Source organism: Chrysochloris asiatica, unplaced genomic scaffold, assembly GCF_000296735.1.
Source record: "Chrysochloris asiatica unplaced genomic scaffold, ChrAsi1.0 scaffold00057, whole genome shotgun sequence".
Taxonomy (NCBI): domain Eukaryota; kingdom Metazoa; phylum Chordata; class Mammalia; order Afrosoricida; family Chrysochloridae; genus Chrysochloris; species Chrysochloris asiatica.
In genome coordinates, this window is record NW_006408575.1 from 3,131,997 (window position 1) to 3,152,249 (window position 20,253).

At 40.6% G+C, this 20,253-nt stretch overlaps 1 protein-coding gene across 2 annotated transcripts in view; it reads left to right on the forward strand.

Annotated features, from left to right (window-relative positions):
* Positions 1–20,253, forward strand: part of HMGXB3 (HMG box domain containing 3) — a 73,290-nt gene that overhangs the window by 24,349 nt on the left and 28,688 nt on the right. For both annotated transcript variants that reach the window (XM_006863874.1, XM_006863873.1), the window contains one exon: positions 17,773–18,188. In XM_006863874.1, the coding sequence (XP_006863936.1) occupies positions 17,773–18,188 (416 nt within the window). The remainder of the gene's footprint in view (positions 1–17,772; positions 18,189–20,253) is intronic.

Consider the following 20,253-nt stretch of genomic DNA (forward strand, 5'->3'; position numbering starts at 1 on the left):
TAAGTATTCCTTTATATGTGGTTCAGAGTTCTGGGACCATCCCCTGAGCCTGCTTGGTTGGGTATTCTGTGTTGTTGTTGGCAGAGCTCTCTGCTGTACGTATACCTGATCCGCCATCTTGTTTGTTCCTCCTCCTTCATTTCCTTTTATCACCACAGTTATAGCCCCATTGGAGAGCCTCAGGTCAGTGCAGGTTTTTGTTGCCTTTGTATGCTTGGCACTGACTAGATGAAATTTAAAAAAAGACATGCATACCACATTTTTATATGATCAAGATGAGTGGAATAGACAGATTCTGAAGTAGTTCAAAGAGGAGAGATGTTTATAAAAGACTGAAATCAGCAAAGGTTTTATAGCAGAGCTGGGTTGTAAAGAGTCAGTAGAATTTGGGTTAGCAGAAAAGGAAGGAGGTGAGAGAGCTTTATTTCTGTGAAAATAGCCTAGGCAAGGACTGAGTTCATCTAGTATTTAACTCAGCATGGTAGAAACTTTTGTGCAGAGAAAATATGCACAGCAGTCGACTTGCATTGCTCTGGACAGTTATGTTTTTGAAAGATATTAGGATGGTGACTTTTACTTCCTGGACAGTGATACAGTTCAGGGGTCATAAAGTAGAATAACAATTAAGAATATGGTTCTCAGGGTCCCGCTGTCACAAATGGTTTGTGCTCAACTACTCACCTGAAGTTCGATGGTTTAAAATAAGAGTATAAAACTATGTGTTTAACTCAGCATCAGTTAAAATAGAAGTTTTTTGGTTTGCTTTAAATATGTTTCTGGAATCGGCTTCGGTTCAAATCTTTGCTTCCCAAGTTTTTAGCTATGCAACATCAAAATGTGCAACATCTCCATTTCTTGATTTAGGTTTTCTCTTACCTATAAGTGGAAGATAATAATAGTGCCACCAGTGTCTGTCAGTTTGTCATACTGTGGTGATTTGTGTGTTGCTGTATGCTGGAAGCTGTGCCACGGGGATTTTAAACACAAGTAAGATTAACCATAGTGGGCACTGGAGCTTCCAGACTGAAACAGACTAGAAAGGAGAGGCAGACTACTTCTAAGTGCTTAGCCACTGATATCCTTATGAATAGAAACAAATAATTGTCAGATATTGTACCACAAGATGAGAACATTATGAATAATAACAGAATACTGTCAGCTACAGTGCGAGAAGAGGAGCCGTGCAGGTTAGAAGGCACTTTAAATATAGCTGAAAAAGAGCTACCTACTCAAAGTAGAGTTGACCATAAAGACGTGGATGTAGCAAAACTGTTGGGACCTTTATTTGCTGATGAGGCACAGCTCAAAATGGGGAGAAACAGCTGCAAATATTCATTAATAATCACAACACGGAATGTTTAAAGTTTAAATCTAGGAAAATTGGAAGTTATCAGAAATGAAATGGAATGCATAAAGGTTGATATCTTAGCCATTGGTGAGCTGAAAATGGACTGGTTAATGGCCATTTTGAATCTGACAGTCTCATGGCTTACTATTCAGGGAAAGAAAAATTCAAGAATGGGTGTCACATTCATCATTAAAAACAACATTTCAAGATCTTCAAGTACAATGCTGTATGTGATAGGGTAATATCCAAAAGGCTCCAAGGAAGACCAGTAAATACCACTATTACTCAGATTTACCCACCAACCACTAAAGCCAGTGATGATGAAATTTAAAAACCTCTATGACTTCCTCAGTCTGAAATTGTTCAAACATTCAATCAAAATGCATTGATAAATATTGGTGATTGGAATGTGAAGGTTTGAAACAAGGGAAGGATCAGTAGTTAGAAAATGGCGTTGGTGATAGAAATGATGCTGGAGACCACATGATAGAATTTTGTACATGAGAATGTCATATTCATTGAAAATACTTTAAATAAATAAATAAATAAATAAAATAAGCGGTAACATACACATGGACCTTACCAGATGGAATACACAGAAATGAAGTTGGCTGCATCTGTGGTAAAAGATAGTGGGGAAGCTCAGTATCATCAGCCAAAACAAGGCCGGGGACTAACTGTGGAACAGACTATTAATAACTCATATACAAGTTGAGGGTGAAGCTGAAAAAAATTCCTCTCGTGAAGTCCACAAGAGGAAAACATAACCTTGACTATATCCCACCTGATATAGTTCAACAGTTTCTAGAGGTGATCAATAACCTGTACATAGACCAAGAAGCAGTTGTTAGAACAGAACAAGGGGATTATTGAAGGCTTTAAAATCAGGAAAGATGTGCGTCACGGTTGTATCCTTTCACTGTATTTATTCCATTTGTATGCTGAGGAGGTAATGTGAGAAGCTGTGTATACGAAGAACGTGACATCAAGAGTGAAGGAAGACTCAGTAACAACCTGGAATATGAGAATATGTATTGATCATTGCTGGTGATTGGAATGCAAAGGTTGGGAACAAACGGAAGGAGCAGTACTAGGAAAATATGGCTTTGGTGATAGAAATGATGCTGGAGAACGCACGATAGAATTCTGAAAAATCAATGATTTGTTCATTTCAAATACCTTCTTTAGACAGCATAAGAGACGTGGACCTTGCCAGATGGACTACATAGAAATCAAATTGACTACATCTGTGGAAAGTGACAATGGAAAAGCTCTATATCATCAGTCAAAACAAAGCCAGGTGTAGATTGTGGAACAGACCATCAATTGCTTATATGCAAATTCAAACTGAAGCTGAAGAAAATGAAAACAAGTCCATGAGAGCCAAAATATGACCTTGAATGTGTCCCACCTGAATTTAGAGATGATCTGAAGAACAGTTGCTACATTAAACACTAAAGACCGATGACCAGAATTGTGGGATGACATCAAGAACATGGTACATGAAGAAAGCAAAAAGTCATTAAGAAGACAAGAAAGAAGGAAAAGGTCAAAATGGATGTCAGAAGAGACAGTGAAACTTGCTCTTTAGTGTAGAGATGCTAAAGCAAATGAAAGAAATGAGGAGGTACAAGAACTGAACAGAAAATTTAAAAGGTCAACTCGAGAAGACAGTCAAATATTACAACAAAATGTGCAAAGATCTGGAGTCAGAAAACCAAAAAGGAAGAACACGCTCAGCATTTCTCAAGCTGAGGGAAGTGAAGAAAAAATCCAAGCCTCAACTTTCATTATTGAAGAAATCTCTGGGCAAATTATTGAATGATGCAGAAAGCATTAACAGAAGATGGAAGGAATATACAGAGTCACTGTACCAAAAGGAAATAGTTGGTGTTCAACCGTTTCAAGAGGTAGCATATGGTCAAGAGCCAATGATAAGGAAGAAGTCCAAGGTGCCTTGAAGGAATTGGCAAAGAACAAGGCTTCAGGAATTGATGGAATAAAAATAGAAATCTTTCAAGAAAGTGAGGTGGCACTGGAGGCACTCACTGGTCTTTGCCAAGAAATTTGGAAGATACCTATCTGGCTGACTGATTGGAAGAAATCCATATTTATGTCCATTCCAAAGAGAAGTGACTCAACGGAATGTGGAAATCATTGGACAATCTCTTTGATATCCCATGCAAGTAAAGTTTTACTAAAGGTAATACAGAAACAGCTGCAAGCATATATTGATAGAGAACTTCAAGAGGTTCAAGCCAGATTCAGAAGAGGCCATAGAATGAGGGATATCATTGCTGGTGTCCAATGGATCTTGACTGAAAGCAGAGAATACTGGAAAGATGTTTACCTGTGTTTTATTGACTATGCAGAGGCTTTCGATGGTGTGGATCATGACAAGCTATAGACAACATTGCGAAATATGAGTGTTCCTGAACACTAATTATACTCATGAGAAATCTGTACATGGACCAAGAGGCAGTTGTTTGGACAGAACATGGGAACACTGAATGGTTTAAAATTAAGAAAGGTGTGTGACAGGGTTGTATTCTTTTACTATACTTATTCAAACTGTATGCTAAGCAAATAATCCAAGAAGCTGGGTTCTGTGAAGAAAAACGTGGCATCAGGATTAGAGGAAGACTTGTTAACAACCTGCAATATGCAGATAATGCAACCTTGCTTGCTGAAAGTGAAGAGGATTTAAAACTTTTACTGATGAAGACCAAAAAGCACAGCCTTCAGTGTGGATTGCATCTCAATGATAAGAAAACAAAAATCCTCACCACTGGACCAATAAACACCATTCTTATCAATGGAGAAAAGATTGAAGTTGTCAAGGGCTTTCATTCTTCTTAGATCAACCATCAACACTCATGTAAGCAGCCGTCAAGAAATCAAACGACGTATTGAATTGGGCAAAGACATCAGCTTGAGGACTAAGGTGTACCTGACCAAGCCATGGTATTTTCAATAACCTCATATGTATGCGAAAGCTGGACAGTGAATAAGGTAGACCATAGAAGAATTGATGCATTTGAGTTATCGTGTTGGAGGAGAATATTGAAAGTGCCATGGACTGCCAAAAGAACCAACAGATCTGTGTTGGAAGAAGTGCAGAGTGCTCCTTGGAGGCCAGGATGGCCAAACATTGTCTCTCATTCTTTGGATATATTGTCAGTTGGGACCAGTCGCTGGAGAAGGATATCATGTTTGGTAAGGTGGAGGGTCAGAGAGGAAGTGGAAGACCCACAGTGAGATGGATTGGCAAAGTGGCAGAATCAGTGGGCTGAAGCATGACTACAATTGTGAGGTTGGCCCAGGACCAGGCAGTGTTTCGCTCTGTTGTACATAGGGTCGCTATGAGTCAGTGTTGACTCGATGGCACCTAACAGCAACAGCAGCAGGACTTAAAATATCTCCTGGTCTAGCACTTGCCCAGTGAAACAGACTTCTTGCAGAGCCTTTGTAGTGTATAGGACTTTAAGAGGAATTCTGAGCCTCATCCAGGACATTCCCACTTGAAAGGACATGCAGATCATCCCAGAGCAGCTAGAATAAAGATAATTACTGAAACAGAATGACCAGCAGGAAAAAACAAAAATGGCAGTATGTGTGGCACTTACAAGAACAAGTAAGCTGTTTGCTGGGGAGCCATCAAGGCAAGCAAGCAAGTCCCTTCAGGACAAAAACTCCCTTTTAAGACTGAAACTCAAAGGGAACACAGTAGCAGTCATGTAAGCTCTCTGGCAACTGTGTTGGTCTTCATTTGAGTGGAAATGAGAGAAAGGCAGCAGTGACGATAATGGGCTGAGTTTGACCACTTACCATATACTCTTGTGGACCTGGAGATGAAAGAAAGAAGGCGAAGAGTTGCTTGGTCTGAAGTATGGTGAGACCTGGGGACTCCTGAACCTGAGCCCACGGACATTGACTTGACCACATCAGGTTAGAGCTGAGAGTGAAGCGTCCAGATGATATGAGGTGCGGAGGAATGCACAAGAACATCCAAACGTGCAGGTAGTACCCATTTGACCTAGCTTCGATGGCTTGATGACCAGAGCTCAACTAGAGGAAGATGGAGATTTGATAAAGGAAGCAAGTTTAAATTGTTACAGTTTGATGAACTTGACCTATATTTGTGGATGTAGTGACTTAAAATACCAACCAAAAGGGAAGTCTTTACATCAAAGATCAAACCTATCCCCTTAGTATACAGAGTTGATAGGAACTCACAACTTAGACATTGGCTACCTAACATGGGGGAGGGGAAGCTATAAAGGCACAAAATGGCTGGCTTACAAGTTCTCAAGAGGGAGTTTAGTTTCAGTGTGTATGGGGGAAGGTAGAAGCCCCACTTTTTTCTTGTTTTCATCTTGTGTTGATAGGTCTGGTGAAAAGAGATGGGGATAGGATTCTTTTGATTCATAGTGATTGATTGTTGTCATGACTAATTGTGATTGTCACAACTCTAAAGGTGGAAGTTGTATAATATATAGGGGGGAGTAGTAATCTTACATTCCAGGAACAGAGAACCCTAGGACCTTTAAGGGAGAAAAGCATGAGCAGAACGTGGGACCCTAACCAGAGAAGCAGCGATATCAGAGATGGAGGCAGAGATGAGTATAGACTCATGGGAAGAGAAAGGCTGTGTGATGGTGGCCAGGAGGCTGGCTTGCAGAATGTGCTCTTATTTAATTGAGTATATATTCCCGAGTGTTTAAAAAAGACAGAAGGAATAGAAGCAATTACTGTTAAACGATGATGCATGGAGGGAATTGTGATCATTGCAATGAAACAAAATATGATAGGATGAGTACAAAACCAGTGTTCTCCCATGTAAACTATCACTCAGTTAACAATAAAAGCTTTAAGAAAAAAAAAAATACTCCCTGGTTAAGATCAGAGTACAGTCTTCAGTATGGATTGCACCTCAATGTAAAGAAAACAAAAAAAAACTCAAACTGAATCAGTAAAAAAACATGATAAGTGAAGAAACAATGAAAGTGTTCAAAGACTTCATTTTGCTTGGATCCACAATCAACACTCAAGGAAATAGTAGTCAAGAAATCAAGCTACGTATTACATTAGACATAGCTGCTGCAGAAGATTTCTTTTTAAAGTGTCAAGAGCATAGATAACAGTTTGAAGACTAAGGTGTGTCTGACCCAAGCCATAATATTTTTAATTGCTTCCTTTGCGTGTAAAAGTTGGGACAGTGAATAAGGAAGACCATAGAAGAACTGATGTGTGTGATTTAATGGTGTTGGGGAAGACTGTTGAAAGTACTGTGGACTGCTAGAAGAACAAATACATCTTGGAAGAAGTACAGAATGATCCTTAGAAGCCAGGTTGGCAAGACTTTGTGTCCTATGTTTAATACATGTTATCAGGAGGGACCAATCCCTGGAGAAGGACATCATGCTTGGTTAAATGGAGAGTCAGCAAAACAGAGGGAGAAGTCCAACAAGATGGATTGACACAGTGGTAATATAATAGGCTCGAACATAGTAGCCATTGTGAGGAAGGCTCAGGACCAGGCAGTGCTTTGTTCTCTTGTGTATAAGGTTACTATGAGTCAGAACTGAATTAACAGCACCTAACAACAACAGTCTTGTTAGGTAGGGTTGGTAGAGGGGTCAAGTGAGATTATTACCCATGCAAGAATGGATTATCCATGAAAGATCCATCTAAAATTAGTGCATTTTAAAATTTCAGTAAATGTTTGCTGCTATATGACCATTACTGACAACATTATTAGAGTTAGTCAAAAAGTATCACTACAGGGGTTCCACTTCATACACACATGGGTTTATTTTTTTATTTATAAGGTTTCATTATGAGGTTTACATGGAAGAATATCAGTTTTACATTCATCCTGTCACATTTCGTTTCACTGCAATGATTACAGTCTCCTCCATGCATCATCAAATAACCAAAGGGTACACCCCACAGGCCCGTCCCCCCTGGCTGTCAGCACACAGCCCCTCTCCCTCCCTGAGTTCAGTGTCCTCAGCTGCTCCATCTGTTCACCTCATCGTCTCTGTCTCCATCCCTGGCATCTCTGCCTTTCTGGGTAGGGTCACGCTCTCGGCTCTGCTCCCTTGATGGTCCCAGGGACCTCTGCTCCTGGACTACAAAGTCAACCACTACCCTCCTTTTGTTACAAAACTTCTACCTTTACATTTCCAACCCTCACAGTCAGTCCTGATAACAATTATTCACTATTGTACCACAAGGGACCTATCCCCATTTCCTTTCATCAGCCCCGCCCAGAAAGATTGCATACTATGCAGTGGAGATTCTACCTTCCTCCATGCCCTCTGGATCTAGGCTCCCTCTCGAAAGCTTATAAGCCAGGCACTTCCTGCCCTTGTAGTCCCCCCATTTCAGGTAGCCAGTGTCCAAGTTGCCCATCCCTATCTACCCTGTGTATTGAGGGGGTGGGAATGATCCTCGCTATAAAGATTTGTTCCCTCTTTTGTGCTGCTGCATCCATAGGTATAGGTTAACTTCATCAAATTGTATCAGATTACTCTTTTTTTCCTCTTCTTTCGTCTTCTAGTTGAGTTCTGCTCATCCAGCCATTGAAGCCAGTTCAAGTGGGTATTATTTGCAAGTGTGGGTGTTCTTGTGCATATGCCCTCTCTTCTTATCAGTTGGACACTTTACTCTCTACTCTAATCCTCTGTGGCTATGTCACTGACTCTGGGCCCAAGAGTCCCCAGGTCTTGCCATGCTGCTGGTGAACCAGGTCTCCACCCAGGTTCACAGGAGTCTGTTGAACGTGGTAGGGCTTAGCTCACAGCGTCATTGATGTTTTTCCCTTCCTCTTATTGGTGGCCAATGCTGTCACCAGTCAGAGCGCATATCTGCTCGTGTATTCTCATTGAGTCTTTGTCTTGCAAGGGCGTTTGCTCTTAGGGCATCCGACCACTTGCCTAGATGTCTCCTGAGCAGCAACTTGCTTGTTCTTGTAGTAGTCAGTTTGACTGCCATTATTATTTTGTATTTTTCCTGTCGGTGTTTCTTTCAAAAAGTATCTTCTGTTCTTCTAGCCACTTCAGGATGGTCTGCTTGTCCTTTCAAGTGAAAATTTCCCACCTCAGAGGATTCTGGATGGGGTTCAGGATTCCACCTGTGGTCTTATGTAAGACAGAGGCTCCACAGGAAGCCTCCTTCACTGGGCATGTTGTAGCCCCATTTTAGGTATTCCAATCAGTTATAGGCAGAAGGCGGATTTACACGCTTTGTATGGTGATATTTCTGGCTATTCCTTTCCCTCCCCCTCAAGTGTCTGTTTTATAATGGTATGCCAGGGAAACCAAGATTCAAAAGACAGCCAAGCATTTTAACATTATTTCCCCCCCTTTTACCCATTCCAACCATACCTCATTCCCCGTATCTCAGAGCCCTGTTGTTCCAAGGTTGTGTATACATCATTATTTACCTCTGTCCCACTTAGCTCATGCAAACCTGCCTAATTGTTCTCCCATGCTGGATATATATTCTTGGTTGGCATTTTTTCTTTCAGAGTTTTATTTATGCCATACCATTGCCTTTTCACCTATGTAGTTTGTGCTGAGCAATGAGAGCGTAGTCTTACTGATATATCCTTTGAAGGTAATTTTGTTTTCCCTGAGCTGCTCTCAGGACTCTTTTTTTTTTCTTTGGTTTTGGAAACTTTGACTATGATATATCTTGGTGATGTTCTTTTGGGCTATATCCTGTTTGCAGTTTGTTCAACTTCTTGTATGGTTAGCTTCTCGTCTTTTATTATGTTACGGAAGTTTTCTCCCAACAACTCTGACAATTTTCTCTCTGCTTTTTATTGTCTCTGTTCTTGAATTCTGATCACCCATAAGTTATTCCCAGGATCAGGCAGTGTTTCGCTCTGCTGTGCATAATAAGGTCACTATGAGTCGGTACTGACTCGATGACACCTAACAACAACCTCTTAGGCTTTCTTCAGATTCTTTTCATTTTTTTTTCTTCTGATTGTTCTTCTAGCATATTAGTATTGAGAGACTTGTCTTCAAGCTCACTCTAATTCAGGCTTCCTTTGCTTCAGATCTACTCCTTTGCCCTTTTAATGTATTGTCCATTTCTGAAATCTTAATATTTAGCTCCTAGATTTCTAATCTCAGGTTTTGTATTATTTCAACATTTACATTAATTTGGTCTGTTTTGTTTTTATAGTGTTTTCCTGAATTCATCTACAGTTATTTATATGTGTTCTCTTGGCTTTCTTTGATTTTTATGTGAATTCTAAATATCATTCTTCTGAATTATTTTTTAGTTGGTTCCATTATATTTTATTCTTCAGAAATGATTTTTGGGTCTGCATGTTTGTCATTTGTGCCATTCTCTTGTTTCTTTGTGTGAACTAAGATTGTCTATTGTTTCTGGGACATTGTGGGGTTTTTGTATTTATATTTGATTGATGATTGTATGTTGATGCGATCTTAGGCTCTCACCAACTGTCTCCTGTGGATGTAGTTAGAGAACGGAAGTATGAGCACCAGTCTCTGTTCGCCATTCATGCACCTCAGTTTAGGGTGGATTTGTCTGGTCTTAGTTGCTGTCTATCATTGATCAGGTGGTATAGGAGCTGATGTTGACTCTTGCCCACTGGGTGGAGCTGCAGAGAATATAGTTATGGCTGGGCTGTATGGACATGGTTGCTGTCTCCTGTTGGGTGGGAAAGAGGAGAAACCCACTGCCCCTGCCTCAGCACACACTAGGAAGCAAAATAGCATAAATGAGTAAGCAACCAACAGTGAAAGGAGAAAAAAGAATTAAAAAGAAGGACCAGAAAAAAAGAATACAATAACTAAAAAGAGAAAAGAGGGACAGGAAAATGGAGTTGTACAAGAGAAAAGGAAGAAATAAAAATAACCCTTAGAGAACCAAGGAGAGGGGAAATGAAAAGAGAGAGTAGTAAAGGAGGATCAAAGGAGTGAAAAGAAAAGAGGGAAATTAGGAGACAGAAGGAAAAATAGGAAACATAAAAGCGGAGATAGAAAAGATGATAATTTCAAGGGAATGGAAAGAGGAATAGAAAGAGAAAGAAAAAAACAACAATGACACAAAAGGCAAAAAACAAACCACAAAACAAAACAGTGCAGCTGTTGGACCTGGAGAAGAGTAAACTCTAGGGGCTCCTGCAAGCCAGGGATCCGTCAAGGTGAGCATGGGAGAGATGTGACATCAGAGTTCCTGGCCCTAGATTGAGTTCCTATCATCCTGGGTATTATATATGTTTTGGACACTCAATCCAGAAGTAAGTGGAGGCCCTAGATCAAGCTAGTTTCGGTGTATGTTAGGACCACAGGGCAGTGTAACTGCTTAAATGCTGGTCTGGTGGCTTGTGGGTTCTGTAAGTCCTATGTCCACCCTACCTGAATCCAGTTACCAAAATGGCTCACCAAAGTGCACAGCTAGGCTACCTCCTCACACTGGCTCCCAACCACGTGACTCTGAACTCTGGGTGTAGATACAGGTGGGATCTGGCCACAACTTTGGTCACCAGGGAAGCATGGGGAAAAAGAATCTCACCTTTCCATTCACCTGTGTGATTCTGCTTTGCCCAGGCCACTTTCTGTTTTCACAGCTGTTCGAAAAAGTTCAAGATGGTCGTGTTGTATCTGGCTGGCCTTTCACCAGTCAGTCTCCCTCTCACATTGTCCCTGCTCAGCTTCTCCCAGCAAGCACTCAGTCCATTTCTCTAACCTGTCTTCTGAAGTTCATGGTGCCAGGATTTTCATCTGTATCTGTTTTCTTTGGTCTCTCCTTTCTTTGTTGTAGAGGGTCCATGTAGTGCATTTATCTAGTCCGTCATCTTATTGGAAGTCTATGTCCAAATTGTTGACTTCTGCTTCCATGAGTGTTAATTGTGGATCCAAGCAAAATGAGGTCTTTGACAACTATCTTTTCTCCATTTATCATGATATTTACTGGTCCAGTGGTGTAAGGATTTTTGTTTTTCTTTACACTGAGATGCAACCCATATTAAAGGCTGTGGTATTTGATCTTCATCAGTAGTAACTTTTTCACTTTCAGCAAGCAAGGTTTTATCATCTGCATGTTGCAGGTTGTTAATGAGTCTTCCTCCAGTCCTGATACCAGGGTCTTCATATTATCCAGCTTCTTGGATTATTTGCTCAAAGTACAGATTGAATAAATATGGTTAAAGAATGCAATCCTGGCTCACACCTTTCCTTATTTCAAACCATTCAGTGTCTCCTTGTTCTGTTAGAACAACTGCTGATTTATGAAAGGTTCCTCATGAGCACAATCAAGTGTTCTGGAATACCCATTCTTTGCAATGTCCATAGCTTGTCATGATCCACAGTCAAAATCCTTTGCACAATAAATCACAGTAAGCATCTTTCTTGTATTTTCTGCTTTCAGCCAAGATCTAGCTAATGTCAGCAATGATATTCCTCTTTCCATGTTCTCGTCTGAATCTGGCTTGAACCTTTGGCAATTTCTAGTAAATGTACTTAACAAGCTGTTTTATAATTATCCTTAGCAAAATTTTACTTGCAAGTCATATTAATAATACTATCTGATGTTTTCTGCATTCCGTTGGGTTGCCTCTCTATTGAATGAGCACAAAGGTGTTTCCTTTTCAAGCCGTTAGCCAGGTAGCTTCTTTTAAATTTCTTGATGTAGATGAATGAGTGCCTCCAATGCTGCATCAGTTTTATGAAAGATTTCAGTTTGTATTCCATCAATTCCCAGGGTCTTGTTCTTTGCTAATACCTTTAGTGTACTTTGGATTTCATCCTTCACTACCATTGGTTCTTGATTGTATGCAATCTCTTGAAAGAGTTGAACATCATCAATTTATTTTGATACAGTGACTCTTTGTATTCCTTCCATCTTCTTTTGATGCTTTATGCATCACTCAATATTTTGACCATGGAATGCTTCAATATTACAAGTTGAGGCCTGACTTTTTTCTCCAGGTCTTTCAGCTTGAGAAATGCTGAGTGTGTCCTTCCCTTTAGGCTTCCTAACGCCATGTGTTGTTTGCATGTTTCAAATTTGTCTTCTTGAGCTGCTCTATGAAATTTCCTGTTCAGCTCTTTTACTTTCTCATTTCTTCCTTTGGTTTAGCATCTTTATGCTGGAGAACTTCAGAGTCTCTTCTGCCATCCATTTGTCTTTTCCTTCTTGTGCTTAGAGAAGTGGAATCACTGCTTTCAGAAGTGTATAGACCTCAGTGGAGCATATGTCAAACTATAGCTCACATGTTTTGTTGTGGTTTTTTTTTTACATTTTTTATTGTGAATTCAGTGAAGGTTTACAGAGCAGCTCATCAGTTTTACATTCAACAAATCATATACTTTGCTTCATTGCATGGTTGCAATCCCATCCATGTACCAAGAGGTAAACAGCATTTATCCCTATCACTTGAACTACTGCATTCCTCCATGTGTCTCCCGCCACCCCCATTTTTCCTGTGCCAACCTCTCTCTGATTGTATATTGCCTGTCCTGTCACCCATGTCAATGCATGTCTACCTTCTAGCTCATGAATCATTTCCTCCTCCCCCATAACCATCATAGATTGTTTCTTTTATCAAGAAAACCCCTTTTTTTTGGAAGAAGGAAAAAAAAAAAGCATGTAGCAATATATATAATGGTTTAAACAACCAAAGGGCACATTCTGGAAGCTAGCCTCCTGGCCGCCAACACACAGCTCTTCTCTTTCCGTGAGTCTAGGGTCCTCAGCTACTCTTTCTCTCCATGCCATAACCTCTGCCTCCCATCTCTGGTGTCATTGCTTCTCTGGATAGAGTCCCACATTCCGCTCATGCTCTTCTCTCTTGATGGTTCTAGGGTCCTCTGTTCCTGGAATTTATGATGAACTACACCCCTTTTTTGTTGGACACTTACACTTTTACAGTTGTGATGATTTCAATTAATCATAATAACAATTACTGTTGAATCAAAAGAACCCAATCCCCATCTCCTTTCACCAGACTCATCTAGGCACAATGAAAACTATTCAGTGGGAATTTTGCCTTCTCCTGCACACTCTGAAACTAAACTCCCTCTTGAAAACTTGTAAGCCAGCCACTTTGTGCCTTTATAGCACCCTCCCCATCCCATTTTAGGTAGTCAGTGTCTAAGTTGTCCATCCCTATCAACCCTGTGTACAGAGGGGATAGGTTTGATCCTTGATGTGAAGCCTCCTTCCCTCTTGATTGGTATTTTGAGCTAGTACAATCATAAGAATAGATCAGGTTCATCAAGTTGTAGCAATTTACGCTTGTTTCCTTTATTAAAAAAGACCTTTTTTTAAATCTTCCTCTAGTCAAGTTCCAATCAAGCTATTGAAGCTAGGTCAAATGGGTACTCTCTACAAGTTTGGGCATTCTTGTGTGTCTCCCCTCACTTCATATCAGCTAGATGCTTCACTCTCAGCTGTAGTCCTCCATGGCTGTGGAGTCGCTAGGTCTCCCCAAACTTCAGACCAACCAGCCCTTCCTCTTCTCTCTCTCATCTTAAGGTTTACAGGAGTCTATTGAACATGGTCAAACTCATCCTGTATCTTCATTGCTGCATTTCCCCCACTTGCACTCACATGTAGACCAACACGATCGCCAGCAAGCTTACATGCCTGCTCGTGTGCTCCCTTAGAGTTTCAGTCTTGGAGAGGGGTATGTCCTGAAGGGACTTGATGGCTTCCCAGTGAATAGCTTACTTGTTCTTATTATAGCAAAACAGACTGGGTTTTTTTTTTTTTTGGTTTCATGGTCTTTCTTTCAAGAAGTATCTTCTGTTCCTCTAGCTGCTCTGGGCTAGTCTGCATGTCCTTTCCAGTGGAAATGTCCCACCTCAGAAGGTTCTGGATGGGGCTCAGGATTTCACCTAAGGTCCTATACACTTCAAAGGCTCTGCAAGAAGCCTACTTCACTGGATAAGTGTAGAACCCATTTTAGCTATTCCAGTCAGTTTTAGGCTGAAGATGGGCTTACATAGTTTCACATTTTGATATATTTTTTAACTAATGCTTTCTGTAATTTTATACTAATACTTTTTGACCTGCCCTCATATAGTTGCTATTAGTGTTATGGGTACTCTCTACAAGTTTGGGCATTCTTTTCATGGGTCAGTAAAGACCTAGTGCTCATGTCTCCTATTGTTAACTTCAAGCCATTTCAGACTAATAACAACCCTGCATAGGGTTTCTGAGGAGTGGCTGATGGGTTTGAACCTCTGACCTTGTGGTTCGCAGTCCAATGCTTATCCTACAGCCCCACACCAGGACTCTGTTGAGTTTTTTCAGGTTTCTTATGTCTATTTTCTCTGATGTCTGATGCACCATTCAACTTATTCCGACCTCAATTCTCAAAAAAAAAAAATCACTCCAGGCTACAGTTGTTGTTAAGTGCCATCGAGTCGTTTCTGACTCATAGCATATTGACCCTTTATAGGGTTTCCACCGAACGGCTTGTGGATTTGAACCGCTGACCTTGAAATTAGCAGTTCTGTGCTGATCCTACAGTGCCATATCAGGTGTCCAGTGGGAAATTGAATAGTAGTAGCTTCCTGCATCTGTACACAATCGGTGTGCAATAGGTGTGTCACATAACTTTATATCTTATGCTAAAGCATGTGTAAAATTCCTGATGGGTTTCTCTTTCTTTCAGGTTGCTTTCACTTTGATCTTAGTTTCTTTTTCATTTAATATTCTCACTGGACCACCCCACCCCCTGTTATGAACCAGGGTTATTTTTCTTCTTTTGCCACTTTTTTTTTTTTTAAACAAGAATTACCAGCTAAAGAGTAGATCATGTGATTTTTAAATTTCATAACACAATGAATATGAGGAAAACAAGGAATAATTTTTGTATCAGTGTACTTAGAATTGTAGAGATAAAAGTGCCCTCTGTTACCATCTATTTCCACTCTTGAAGTTTTCAGCTGAGACAAAAATAGATTCAAGAGAAGTAACTTGCTAAGTTCACATCGCACCATTGCCTTTTCTACTACGCCACAGTTCTCGGGCATTGCTATGTTATTTAAATAGTCTTTTAAGATGTCATGAATTCTGATTTTTGAAGCAGCCAGTATTAAATAGTTTTAAATAGCTTTAAACACATTTAAATCTCCAGATGCATTTCCGCCAGTCAGAAAGCGATTCACCCTTTCGTGTATTGTTGTAAAGTTGACAGTGGCTAAAATTGGCCCCCTGAAACATGTGACCTGGTTCTCAATGAGTTGCATGAAACAGAAAGTGGTGTAGAAGGCTCTTTAGTGCAAAACTCTTCTGGCATCTCTGATGGGAATAATTGAGGTCTCTCTGAGCAGGCAGAACCTGACAGTATTTGCCTTCCACCTTGAAAGAAAGCAATATCTAAAAAGGGTAGGCCGAGTTACAGCAATGCGGTATCAGCAGGGAGTGTTTTTTATTGCAGTTGTTAAAATTATCCAGTCTTCCTACAAATGGTTTTTATCTCAGTGAGCCTACTTAAAAGGCAGTGTTTTGCTCAAAAAATCTCATCTCAGGGATTAGTTTAGTTCATCTGTTGTTTTTCTCTCTCCTGTGATAAATACACTCTGTACAATATGCTTAAAAATTTTCTCCATGTTTCCTCATGTCCCCATAAGCCAGTATGTATTAGAATATGAGGATGCTGTCTGAAAATCTTAGGTCATCTATTACTGGTTCTTATCAGGATCCATGCTCTGCCAGGGGGTGCTTTAGAAATAGCTAAGAATTTTGGGTAGTCAGTAACCAGGAGATGCTATTGACATTTATTAACATTGACCACAGATGCTTAGATTTGCCACCATGCTGGGAAGAAACCCTACAGAGTGAAGAATTTGGCTACTGAAGTTATGCTATAGGCTCTCAGCCTATTATTTCATAATGGGAAGTGATGACAAAACTAAGAGTGGAGCTGAGACTAGATAACAATTAAAAGTCAAAATAATGCCTTCTGCCATTGAGTCGCTACTCTATACAACAGAGTAGATCTGCTCCCCGGGGCTTCTGAGTGCAGAAATGTTTACAGGTGCAGACTGTCTTTCTCCTGTGGAGCTGCTGGAGAGTTTGAACCACTGACCTTTTGGTTAGCAGCCAATACTTAACCCACAGTGCCACCATGGCTCCTTGAGCCTAGATAAAATTCAGCTTTTATAGCTACTATTTTGCTGTGCCTTTCACTATACATAAGGTCGAAGAAACCTTTCTGTAAGACTGTGTGTGTATATAAATAATTGTTGTTGTTGTTAAGTGCTGTCAAGTCGGTTCCGACCCATAGCGACCCTGTACAGGGTTTCCGAGGGTGTAAATCTTTACGGGAGTAGAAAGCCTCATCTTTCTCCCGCGGAGCAGCTGGTAGTTTCAAACCGCTAACCTTAAGGTTCGCAGCCCGATTCGTAACCACTACGCTACCAGAGCTCCTTAAATACAATTATTTCCACAGTAGTGCTGATGGGATGAAAGTTAAAGCAATTTTGAAAGTAGATCTGTGATGTTAAAGTGCCATTGTGTCAATTCCGTCCCATAGTGACCCTGTACAGGGTATCCGAGGAAACTGGTGAGCTTGAACCACCAGTTTTATGGTTCAAACAGACTTTGCAGTCCAGTGCATTAACCCACAGTGCCATACCAGGATGCAGTTGTCATTTATAGCAAGTTTGAGTGTTTTCTAGTTTGTAGTTAATGTGTATGATGAGTTAGTATGCTCCACTGAGAAATTTGTGGCATATGTGTTGTCAGTCTTAAGACCTACTTAAAGGAATCTGGCACTGTACAGATAGGGTTTTCTCCAAGGGGGTTGGAGACTTTGAATCTATAAATGTAAGATTGGGCTTAAATCTTAAGAATGGACCACCAAGGTAAACAGTTTAGGATTTTTAGGCCCATATGGCAATGTGTCAACTTCTTTCCTGATATAGAGAAATGTTGTGAAGTGCCGTCAAGTCGATTCCTACCCATAGTAACCCTGTATAGAGTTTCCAAGGAGAAGCTGGTGAGCTTGAACCACTGACCTTGCAGTTCACATGACTTTGCAGTCTGACGCATTGGCCCACAGTGCCACACCAGCACTCAGATACTGTGAAATAGGTTTGAACGATTAAAAGTCAAAATGAAAAATGCCTGCATTTATTTGATGAAACTTGATGAAGCCTATCAATAATGAACTTATTAGGAAAAAGAGTTGTGTCCTACACCCTGTGTTTTATGCTATGACTGAAAGGGGCCTAAAAGTTGAAAGATTAGATCCAAATGAGTTTTGGTACTTGGGATCATAAGTTAGCCTCTTCCTGTCTTTTGGACCCAGTTTTCCTATTTGTTTTCCATACATTATTGCTATGAGGATCAAACAAGTGCGTATTTGTGAACATATTGCCAACTGTAAAATGCCATATGCATATAGATATCCTTCTTTTTTCTAGGAGAAGCCGGGCAAAGTCAGAGTGGAGTTGACTTCTGGTGTTTCCTCCAGAGGCTCTGTTGTTAAAAGAAGTCAACAGCCTGTCACTTCCAAGCAGAATTCCCCTCAGGAGACTGCCTCCAAACTGACGCTGGAGAACTCGGCAGCTATAAGCCAGCTCCTAAGTGTCGCTCCTCTAAGAGAAGTGGATGAGGAGAACGAATGGGAGGAAGTCATCATCTCAGATGCTCATTTTTTGGTCAGTGAAGCTTCTGGAAACCATGGTCCAGCAGTCACAACAACGCCAGTCGTCAAGAGGAGTGTGCAGCCTGAGGCCACCTTGGGGACAGTGGAAAATGGCAGTCCTGGATCAGACGTACCACCAGCAGCTGAGGGGACCAGCACTACCAGTTTACTCCCTTCTAAAAAGCTTACAGGGTAATATTACTGGACTGTATTTGAATAGCAGGTTTAGAAATAACCCATTAGTCTTTCAGCATTCCAACTTGTTAAGTGCTGCCGAATCGATTCCAACTCATAGCATCCCTGCATAGGGTTTTTGAGGAGCAGCTGGTGAGTTTGAACTGCCCCCCTTGTGGTTCAAACTGACATTGTGGTCCAGTACTTGATACATTATGGGACTATATTTAGAATAGTGGGTTTAGAAATAACCCATGGTCTTTCAGCATTCCTAAGTAGAAACCAGCTGTTGTTGTTGTAATTGCCGTTGAGTCGGTTCCGACTCAACCTAGTGTAGGCTTTCTGAGGAGCTACTGGTGAGTTTGAACTGCCGACCTTGTGGTTCAAACCGACCTTTTGGTCCTGTGCTTATCCTACAGGACCACACCAGGACTCCTGGTTCTTATATTAGGGATACAGAAACTAAGGCTTAGAGACCTGTAATGACTAGACTTCCCTCCCACTTTCTTTCAGCCATGCCCTATTGTCAAATCTTTGTACATCTTTTCTTACCAATCTCCTTAAAGCTGTTATTATGGTCTTACTGGTCCAGGCTGCATGCAGTGTTACAAACCAAAAGTCAATTATTCTGAGTGTTGGATTTGGAAAAAGAAAGCCTTATTTTAAGACACCCTTTAGAAAGAGTTCTGGCCTGGTGGTCAGAGAATTCAGTTCTAGCTGCGACTTTTGTTTTTGTTTGACCTTGAGCATAGTCATTTCATACCTCTTGATTTCGGTTTTATTCCTGATAAATCTTAAGTATGGGATTAAAAAATTCTGCCCTCATAGACTGATTGGAAAAGATTGTGTGTAAAATCCACAGCCCAGCGCCTTGCAAATAGGAGGTCAGTAAGTGTGGGCTCTCTTACTCCCTTCCCTCCTGAGGGATCTGAATTCCACACATGTCCCTTGCCAGAGGCACTTGTGTTCTTGTAGCTCAAGGCCCTTATTGCAGTGATTTTCAACTGGGAACAATATTGCCCCCAGGGGATATTGGGCAGTGGTTGGAGACATCACTGTACCAAAAGATTGGTTTGAACTGCAAGGTTGACAGTTGAAACTCACCAGATGCTCTTCGGAAACCATAAGTAAGGTGACTATGAGTCAGAACCGACTGGACGGTAATTAACAGCAACATCAGAGGAGGAGGTGCTAGAGGATAGAAGGCAGAGGCTATTGCTAAACATACTATAGTGTACTGGACAGCCCCCTTCTCTCAACAAAGAATTATCCAGTGCAAAATGTTTGGGCCCAAAATGCTTTAAGAACCCTGCTTTACATTATTTTTATGAGTTGAAAATTTTTATTGTTGACTAGGTGATGCATTCATATGGTTCAGCCATCCATTTCTATTTTCCAGAGACAATAGTTATTCTCAACTTTATATATGTTTCTAAAGATACTTGCTACATGTTTCTAAAGACACTTTTAAGAATAGCACGCAGATACACACACATTATGTACACTATACTCTCATGTATATGTGTGTGTGTCTTTTCCCACTTTTCTGTACAAATAATAGCATAACGTATATACTTTTGTGTCTTGGTCTTTATTTTTGGTTTTGGTTTTCAATTTGATAATACACTTTAGAGTTGGTTCTATTATATATCCCTAAAGAATGAAGCTGTGTACCCTAGACCGTTCTGTTTGGGTGAGTTAGTTAACTTTTGTTGTTAAGTGACATCTAGTCTTTTCGAATCACAGCTACCCTAAATAGGGTATTCGAGGAGCGACTGGTAGGTTTGAACTACCAAACTTGCAGTTAGCAATCCACACCAGGACTCCAGGTTAGTCATAGAGATCTTCTATGGTATAGGCCCTGTGCTCAGCATTGGAGCTACAAAGGTGATGAAAACTTGAAGTCTGCCCTCTAGGGTCTTTAAGCCACCCTTATGTGGGAGACTGGTACTCTTTAATAAGTATTCTAATTAGAGGCAGGTTAAATATTATAACTATAACAATAACTATTGGTATTACACACTGTAGGCAGTGTTCGACATTTTCATCTTCATAATAACTCCATGAGCTGTAGGTTGTTACC